The following is a 9,868-nucleotide window of genomic DNA, read 5'->3' as shown; positions in this document are numbered from 1 at the left end:
GGGAGGGGGGAGGGGAAAACACACACGGATGGAGGGTGTCATGGGATACCATTACTGACTGGATTTGATGAGATGAGCAACCATGTAGAATATATTTTCCTTTAAACACCCGAATAAATATAATGTTGTACATAAAAGAGAGAGAGTGAGTGAGGGCTCACAGCCTTAAAAACCCTGCAGGTTCCTTACCCCTTGGATCGGAACCTCAGTCGGAGTGGCTGAAAAAGGAGGGACATGGAATTGAAGTGGACTTGGAGCCTTTTGAGACAGACAGTTCACTTCAAACAACAATGATTGAATCTCTTCCACTATCCTATAAGGGTGAAAGTCATCTTTTCAAACGTCCCAGGGAAGGTAAGTAACTGAGACCACTTAGGAAGTTTTTGGTGGACTGAGATTACACATAAGTAATGACCAACAAGTATTGATCCTATTCTTAAAGAGGCTGAACAATTTGGGCCCCGTGCCTCAAAGGACCTATTTGTCTTTCACTGGGCATCTCTGCTTTTCTTCTTCCTCTTGTGATGGCTCGCTCCTGTGCCCATGCCTGTGAGAGGAAGCCAACCCAGCCCTGATCTGAAAGCCAGAGCCCCGTGCAGACCCTCAGTCACCACAGCAGAGGCCCAAGTGTGGGAAGATGCTGGACCAAACATCACACCCCCTCACTGTTCTTCGCCTACTGGGGTGGGACCCTCTCAACTGTACTGGGGAGGGACCCTCTCAATTGACGCTTACCTGCTGGGACTTGGGGACCCAGAGCCTGGGCCCTCTGAGACCATGTCTTACATCAGTGGTTTAGTAAAACCACCAAGGCTAATCCAACTTCTGCAGATGATGGATGAACTCATTAACACGCCCAAGTGCGAGACTCTGGGGGCCCAAGAGCACAGAAGACCATGTGAAATCAATGAGAAACATGCTTTCCTGGGGATTTATCCCCACCAAGGTTGTTTTTCATTAAGCTTGGAAAAATTCTGGAATGTCTGCTCCCTAGGCCTAGTGGCAGTTTCCTCTCCAAGCAAACCCGCCCCCCCCACCCTCCACTCCCCAAACATCTCCATTGGCCATAAACAGCGGGGCCAGGAAGCGCAGGAAGAAGACGTTCCTTTTACAGCTGTGGGGTCAACGACTGCTCCCCGGGCAGCTGGCAGCCTGGCCCCAAGGACTTGGCAAAAACCTGGCTGGAACTCATCTCCAAGAGTTTGATGTTAACAGACAAAGGTCTGTCCAAACACCAGTGGGCACATCTCCGGTCCTGTTCCTGTCACGGGGTTCAGGAGGGCTTGGGGGCTGTTGACAGGGACGGAGATGAGAAGGTCATGCTTGCTTTAAAGCTCCGAGTGCCCTGTCTGGACTATGAGGTATTCCAGGAGGAGGGGAGAAGGTGCTAGAGAGTGATGCATCAGGACAAAATTAATAAAGTGAATGAGAAAAGGCCAGGGTGGACACAGGAAAAAGGCAGGGGTGGGGTGGGGGGAGAAAGAAGAAAAGAAAAGATCAAGGAAAGGAATTACCAAAGGGCAGTGATTTTAAAGAAAGAAAATATTTTTTGAGGGCATCAGATCTATGCTTTTGCAAGATCCTTTTTGGGAGATGGTGGAATAGGAGAAAAAGGTCGTGGGAAAATCCCACGGCTTCAAAAAATTCCACTTTCCTGTGACCTTTAGAAGCCGTCTCAGACATTAACAACTGCATCAAACTCATGGCCATGAAGCAGAGTCCAATTCATAGCCACTCTACAGGTCAGAGTAGATCTGCCCCTTTGGGTTTCTGAGACTTTAAATATTTGCAGGTGTAGACAGCCTCCTTGTTCTCCCACAGAGGGGCTGGTGGGTTCGAACCACTGATCTTATCGTCAGCAACTCCACGTATAACCCATTATGCCACCAAAACTCCACATTTGGGATGAGACACCAATGAAGACAAATGCTCTCAGTTCTTCAACTGCACCTAACCCCACAAAGATGAAAACCCCAAACCAAGCTCCCTGCCATCGAGCTCATTCTGACTCATAGGGACCCTATGGAACAAGGTAAAACTGCTCCTGTGGGCTCCCAAGACTGGACCAGTTATGGGAGTGGAAAGCCTTGTCTTTCTCCTGAGGAGCAATGGATGGTTTCGAACTGTTGACCTTGTAGAGAGCAGTCCAACTCTGCCCACTATGCCACCGGGGTTCCTTCACAAAGGGAAGTGTCCAAGGTATTCCAGACCACTTCTCTGGAGTTCAGTGAGGGAACAAGGGTGGAAAAGTGCAGGTGACGCTGAGGCACGAAACAAAGAAGCAACGTGAGGTGACTGAGAGGGAAACTTTCAAACATGAGCTAGCACAGCACCGTGCACTTCCCTTCCACATCTGTGGTTTTCGTTTCCCTCTCCTTTCTCTCTCTTTTCCCCACTCCCTCCCTTTTCTACTCTCTCCTTCCTCTGTCCTTTTCCGCATTCGCTTTTTTTCCCATTGTCCCTATGGCATGCCCCCTAGCCCCTTCTCCCCTCCTTGGTGGCTTGAGGCTCAAGAAGCAGGCTTTGTGATGGTGGAGGAGGGCGATGGCCAAGAGAGGCCCCTGGACATCTTCCCGATACGGGGCATGGTGACACAGAGAAAGGGGAGATTGGAGCATGTTGCTGGAGCCACTCGTGGTTCAGATGGTGAAACATTTGGCTGCAAATCAAAAGGTTGTATGTTTGAGTCTGCCCCGAGGTACCTCAAAAGACAAGTCCAGCGAGCTACACCTGAGAAAGCAGCCCTCGAAAACTCTGGAACACAGCTCTACGCGAACATGCATGGACTGTTGGGAGTTGGAACTGAGTGTACCGCAATTTTGTTTTTAAAAAACGGGTTGCCTATTTGTTGATGCTTATTTGACTGTAGTAGTAGTGAATGGGATGCTTTTGTCATTACTTTCTGCATTTGGATTCTACTACTTGACCCTCATGCTGCTCAGATACTGCACACGGTAGGTCACCGAGTTAAAATAAGTCACAGCAAATGCCATTTGATGGGAATGACTGGAGGAGATTGGCAAAGAACCAGCGTACATACCTGCTCGTCTCTCTCGTAGTGGCCCATCCTCCTTTTCTGTAAGTGCTTGCCTGGGGAGCCCCTGAAAGAATGTTTTAAAAAATTGTTCATTAATGATCAGTCCCAGGACAGGTGAGCGCTGAACTTTGAGCTATCATTTTGGGGTTAGCAGCTGAGTGCCCATCGGAGGTCAGGCAAGCAGCCAGTGAATGCTAGCCAAACAAACAAACAAACAAACAAACTCACTGTTATCGAGTGGATGCTGCTTCAGACTGACCCTAGGAAAGGGCAACACCGCCTATGTGAGTTTCTGAGGCTGTAACTCTTTATGGGAATCAAATCGTTCCCGTCTTTCTCCAGGGAGCAGCGGGCAGTTTCATGCTCCCTGGCAGTTAGCAGCCCAGTGTGTAACCACGAGGCCACCAGAGCCCCTTTAAGTGAAAGATGTGGGGGTGGGATTTGGGTTGCCTCTGAAATGTGATCTGACAATCCACTCTTTAATAAACCAGTCTCTGGATCCAAGAGTAGAAGAACTGGCTATATCTGAGTTTCTAAGAATTCCTGTGGTTGAAGTCCTGTCAAGAAAGATAAAGCATGATGTTCTAAACTTGCCTCCATTTGAACCCTAAGTTCTTTGCCTAAGACGAACCATGAGTCAGTTCAATGACCTTGGGGATATGTCTCACGACCTCTTCTCAGCACTCAGCTGGTCCCCATGTCAACATCTCAGCTGCACCCTGGCTGTCTAACCATTGCACATACTGAGGTACCATTTTCTCTTCCTCTGGACTTTTTTTTCCTCCCTTAGCTAGTTCTATGGTGGCTTTCTCTGGTGCAGCCAAGTCGTTAATCAGGCTGCCTGGGTAGCAAAGCTGTGAGATTATTAGCTAGGTGTCTCGATCATCTCCTTTGTAACATGGGACTACTAATAGACATCCAGTCTCCCACGATGGTTAGGAGAATCAGGTAAGCAACCTAAAAGCATCTCGTAAGCTCTAGTAGTAAGTTCAGCTCCTTTCATACTGAGAGTGCTGGTGAAGAATGTTGAATATGTCCATGGGCTTCCGGAAGAGTAAACAAATCTGTCTTGGAAGAAGTACAGACAGAATGTCCCTTACTGTTGCTTAGCAGTGAAGGTGGCAAGATTTCATCTCGCGTACACTGAGCACGTTATCAGAAGGGACTGTTCCTGGAGAAGGACATCATGTTTGGTCAAGTGGAAGGTCCGTGAAAAAGAGGAGGACCCTCAACAAGATGGGTCAGCACAGTGGCGGCAATGAGGCGCTGCAACGTAACAATTGTACAGATGGCACGGGACTGGGCAGGGAATCCGTCAGTTGTACATAGGTCACTGTGAGTCAGAACCAATGCAACAGCACTAAACAACAACAACAACAACAACAACAAGGTCTTAAAAGCATTTGTCATTATCATTCAGTGGTTGGGAGCAAGGTCTCTGCAGTGATTGAGTTCAAATTCCAGCAATGCCATAATGTGGCTGTGTGACACTGGTCAAGGTACTCACCCTCTCGGAGCCTCAGTTTTCACCTGGGCTAAAACTGGTCTTTGGGAGGCTGGTGGGAGTATCAACTGAGTAAGAAATGAAGGCGCTGAGCATTGTGCTTAACAGCGAGTGCTATTGAGGGATGGGGCATCATGCTGACCCGAGGTACCCCTCACACAGAACGCTCAGTCTGCACACTGGGTAACCTTGGTGGATTTCACCTCCTTTCGCCACCTAACCTTTTTATTTAAGAACTGGCATGGATCAGATTTCACCTGGTAGGAGCTCTACCCGCTCCACAGTTGGTATCCAAGCCTTCCCTTAAGCCCTGACCACACTTCCTTGCTCCTCTCTGCCTCCAAGTGGGCTTTCCTGTGATGCACTTCCCAACTCAAGCCCCTTTCAAGGCCACGATGCAAGAAGCGCTCCCTTGAAGTCTTTCCAGAGAACCTCTATTCTTTAGAGTGAACTTCACAAACTTGTGAAGATCTCTCCAGGTAAAGTTCATTCTGGTATATGTTTGTCTACCATCATTTGCTAGCTATTTCATTTACTAACAATAATTAAAATAAACAGTCCTAAGACTTATTTGGGAGCTCTGGTGAAGTAGCGGGTTATGTGTTGGGATGTTAGCCTCAAAGCCAGCAGTTCTAACCCACTGGCTACTCTGAGAGAGAATGATATGGCTTTCTACTCCCATAAATATTTGCATCCTCAGAAACCCACAGGAGCAGTTCTATTCCATCCTAGAGGGTGACTATGAGTCAGAATCAACTCAATGGCAGTAAGAGAGAGAGCTGAGAGAAGATTTATTCAACACCCTGTGTCTGGCTATTTTCACTACTTACATGTGCAATTCCTTACTGAATCTTCACAAGAATTTCAGAAGCAGGACCATTATTCACATTTCATTTGTGGCACAGAGAGGCCAAGTAACTTGCCTAAAGTCACACCGGCTTTAGCTGGTAGAGCCGTGATTTGAAGCCATCTACACTGGCTCTAAATTCTGTACTTGTTCACAGAGGCACTGCCATCATCATGTCAGGCGATACTTGTCGGTTTGCCATGACGAGTCAGTCTTTATCTAGCATTCTCTCTCTCTCTCCCTCTCTCTCTCCTTCCTCCTTTTCAAGAACTAAATTAGCTCCCATGGCTTGTCTCCTCCTCACCTCTACTAAATTACAATGTTAGGAAAAGCTCAGAAGTAAGCTATGGACATGTCTGTGTAGTGCAAAGGGTAGTGACCTTTGTTTCTAACTGGAAGGTTGAAGGTTTGAGTCCACTCAGAGGCACCTCAGAAGAAAGGCCTGGAGATCTAATTCTAAAAATGCATGCTTTGCAAACCCTATGGCGTCCTGTTCTCCTCTGCTGCACAGAAAGTCCCCACAAGTTGGAATTGGCCAGCAGCAATGGGCTTTGACTTTTGTTTAGGAAGAGGGGATGCCCTGGGTACCTGATGGCTCATACATTTGGGTGGGTGGGGTGGTGGTGGATGAGGAGAATAGAGAAATGACGGTTGACGATTGGAATTTCAAAACTCCAGTTGTTGCTGCTGCATTCCGAAGGAAGTTATTTTAGAGCCACATAAATGTGCAGGGACTGAGAGGAAGCAAAGGCAATGTATATGTCTGGTTCCTGCCCAGTTTCCGCTGGGGCTCTGTGCCCAGGCAGGCGGTTGGGAAGTTGGGAGGAAAGAACCTTCTGCTGCAGTCCTGCCTCCCCTTCTCCCAGGGCGCCAGCACTGGAGAGACTGTCTGCTGAGGGGCTATGGTTGGGGAACTTGGACAGCCCAGGAGAACTTTGTCACTGAGGATCACCTGCTGGGCAGGATGTTATTCTCTGCATTTCCCAGTGGACAAAGGCACACTGCTGTAAGCTGAAGATGGGAGTCAAGGTGCGTTTAGTTCCATCTTGCACGGTATTTTGAATCTTTGGGAGCTTAAGAAATATTTACCACCCTTCCTCCCTCTATTCTTCCATCCAGTGCAGTAGGTTCAGGGTGGACTGCAGAACCCTGCCTTTGTAACCAGTACTTCCACCCATCATCCTGAGAAAAATGGCTTTGTTGCATTCCTGAATCCTGAGGGTGACCCTCTGGAATGTGCAAGGGGCATCTTTTAGAAGTTCTGCCTCCACAGCCCTGCCACCGCCTCCTTCTCTGTCCTTGTTCCCTAATTCTCTGTCCTTGCTCCCTATAGTCTCTCAGCTCCCCAGTGAGGCTTCATGCGGAGTGTGTGCGCGAGAACACCTATTGTTCAACTGAAGGGTGGGAAACATTGGAGAAACCAGAGAAATGAGCAAACTAGCAGCCAGAAAGTCTCTGGGGGTGTTGACGTTGGTCCCAGGATCAAGGTGGGCTGAAGAGAAGGTACAAAGAGCTAAGCAGTGAGGTCAGGGCCCTGTATTTGAAGGTAGTGGATGCTGGAGTCACACCAGGCACAGAATCCCACCACTGGAGCTCTTTCAGAGTGAGACGGGTCATTCACTCATTCTAAGCCTCAGTCTCTTATGTAATAAAAAGTCCTCTGCCTTGGCCCATGTATCTCCTGCACAGCCACCCCCCATCCGTCAGGGGAGGCATGCATACTGCTATGAGGCTGAGCAGGTTTCAGAAGAGCTTCCAGACTTAGATGGACTAGAAAGAAAAGCCCAGCAATCTACTTCCAAAAATCAGCTATTGAATACCCTATGGATCCCAACCATTCAATGCACAAGTGACAGAACGATGGTGTGGGTGTGGGCAGCATTTCCTTCTCTTGGGCCTCGGGTTGCTGTGAGGCAGGGCAGCTTGCAGCAGCAACAATAACAGGTCCAGGTGTCTGGCTGCACCTGGAGCCCACCATGGGCCAAGCTCACCCTCTTAGTGCTCATGTCCCCCCAAGTTTGGGGCACTGTGAAGCTGGGACCTTCACCTTTGTTCATCCATGCGGGGTACTGGGCAAGACACACCAGGAGGACATCATCCCCACCAGTGGCCCCAAAGACTCAGAGCTGCAATTCTACTTCAGACAAGAGAACAGACCTCCAGCAAGCCTCCCTCGGCTTGCCCCATTTAGAGGCACCCTTTGAAATATCAAAGCGACAATGGCCGGCTCCGGAGGGGATTTCCTGCTGGCTGAGCAGCAGTCGGAAGAGACAAGGTCATGGATTCCAGGAAAAGCCCTGCCTGTTGCACATGATGACTTTCCAGTCATCTCTTAGGGGGAGGGGCAGGGTGGCCTAAACTCGGGGTGAGGACAGCCAGTCAGGAATGAGAGGTGACTCGGAAGTAGTCACCAAGGACCCAGTTCTTGCCAAATCTGTTCCCCTTTTTCTTCCCCTGGAATCTCCTTTTATGCCACACCTCTGCCTCCATAACAGATCCTTGATTCCCTGAGGGTCCTATTAGAATGGCTCCTGACATAAGCATTTATTTATACTCCCCAAATACACTGCCATCGAAGTCAATGCTGACTCAAAACTACTCCCCCGTGGGTTTCTGAGACTGTAACTGTTTACGGGAATGGAAAACCCAGTCTTTCTCTCATGGAGCTGCAGGTGGTTTTGAACTGCTGACCATGCGGACTGCATCCTAACATGTAATCACCACACCAACTACAACATAAAAAATAACTGCCCATGATGAGGGACTTACTCTGTGCTAGTCGCTCTACGAAGGCTTGTATAGAAGCGATCCTTTCATCTTCACAATAAACCAACAACGTAGGGACCATTATCATTTATGCACAGAAAACAGATTCCTTTCAGGAGGTATAGGTTTAATCAAGGAGGATTGTTTCCTCCCCCACTTTTTTTTCAAAACCATTTTATTGGGAGTTAATACTGATATCACATCATTCCACAGTTTAATCACATCGAACAGGATTGTACAATTGCTACCACAATCAGTTTCAAAACATTCTGTGCCTTCTTGAACTCTTTGACATCAGCTCCCTTTTATGCCCTTCCCAACACACACACACACACACACACACACACACACACACACACACACACACACAAAAAGGGCAACAACCAAAGCCAACCAGAAACCTACCTGCCTAAAGATGGTATATGGGAGTCCTGCGAGGGCTAAGACTATAGATGTAAGACCATTCTAAAATGTAAATAAATGTATCACAAATAAAATGAATCAAAGTGTAAAAAAAAAGGGGGGGGGACTGCCATCGATGAAGGAGTTTCTTCATCCATTTGACACTGCCTGAACATTTTTAGGGAAAGATCATAGGAAATTCCAGATTTTGCAGGTCATGAAGAGTCAACTATTGACAATGCCAATGCCCAATAAGCTTTTCGGGGGGTGGGGGGTGGGGTTGTTTTTACATTTTCCCAAGACATCGGTTCTCTAGGGCTCAGTCAGTATCCAGACAGGCCCAATGTCACAGGCCCACATCTACTGTCTGGCGCTCACTGTGTTTCTGGGACATTAGTCGAGTATGGCTGCTAATGGTCTCTGAGATATTTTGCCCTGGAGCACAGCTTTTGATGTGACAACTGTCTTGACCCCTCTACCATCTTTCAAACTTTTGTGAAAGCCAGCTTACTTAGGTCAGCACCTCGTAACAATTTCAACGTCAGCTCCAGTGGGGGAAGGGGCTTAACCCAGGCCTGATGCCACAGGAAGCCTGAGTGAGGGTCTGCAGCTTTGCCATCGGAAGAGGACCCAGAGCGTCGGGAAGGCCGCTCAGCTCGTCAGAGGACAACATCCCAGGCCGCACTTCTGACTGAGTGAATTGAAAGCTGTGCCCACCGAAGGCTGAGGAGCCCTGAGCCCATCTTCACACCTCAAAGGCTCATTATCAACCTGTGCTGCATTGAACATGGCAGCCAAGTGGCAGCTCAGGGCATTACAAAAGAAGGCAGGCCTGTGTGTTCATCTTTCCAATGGGGCCCTGGGCGGCGGCCCTGCCTGACCATATCATAGCTGGAAGGCAGATCTAGGAGGGGAGAGTGGGAGTTTCCCACATTCCACCAGCAGCCTCGAAAGCCTTCTCCTCTGATGAATCTGCACCACCAGGCAGATGAACAGTCTCTCCCAGGGATTCCACCCAGGCAGAGTTGGCATGATGGGATGGCAGTGAGGGAGCTGCACCCTGGAAGGAACTGCTTGATACAGATACCCAGAAGCTGAATTTATCTCAGCTCTGACTTTCAGTCCCGATTCTTAGATACTTGGAGCTCCACACTAGCCAAGTGACATCACAGGAAATGTAAATATTTCCCTTCTCTATGCACAGGAACAGGCTGTGGCATGTGAGTGTACAGGTTGTACCCACACTGGGGAGTCTGGGAGAAGAGATAGAGGTGTGGGAGTGGGGGTGGGGTTGGGGGTGGATTTAAGAAGG

The 9,868-nt window shown here is 48.6% G+C and overlaps 1 protein-coding gene across 4 annotated transcripts in view; it reads right to left on the bottom strand.

Moving 5' to 3' along the window:
* ADGRF5 (adhesion G protein-coupled receptor F5) overlaps nt 1-9,868 on the bottom strand; it is a 120,101-nt gene that overhangs the window by 53,625 nt on the left and 56,608 nt on the right. For all 4 annotated transcript variants that reach the window (XM_045294832.1, XM_045294831.1, XM_045294834.1 and 1 more), the window contains exon 3: nt 3,041-3,101. In XM_045294832.1, the coding sequence (XP_045150767.1) occupies nt 3,041-3,101 (61 nt within the window). The remainder of the gene's footprint in view (nt 1-3,040; nt 3,102-9,868) is intronic.

Source organism: Echinops telfairi, unplaced genomic scaffold, assembly GCF_000313985.2.
Source record: "Echinops telfairi isolate 266 unplaced genomic scaffold, ASM31398v2 ScPeMD7_3533;HRSCAF=4204_1, whole genome shotgun sequence".
Lineage (NCBI taxonomy): Eukaryota > Metazoa > Chordata > Mammalia > Afrosoricida > Tenrecidae > Echinops > Echinops telfairi.
This window is presented reverse-complemented; position numbering and strand designations above follow the sequence as displayed.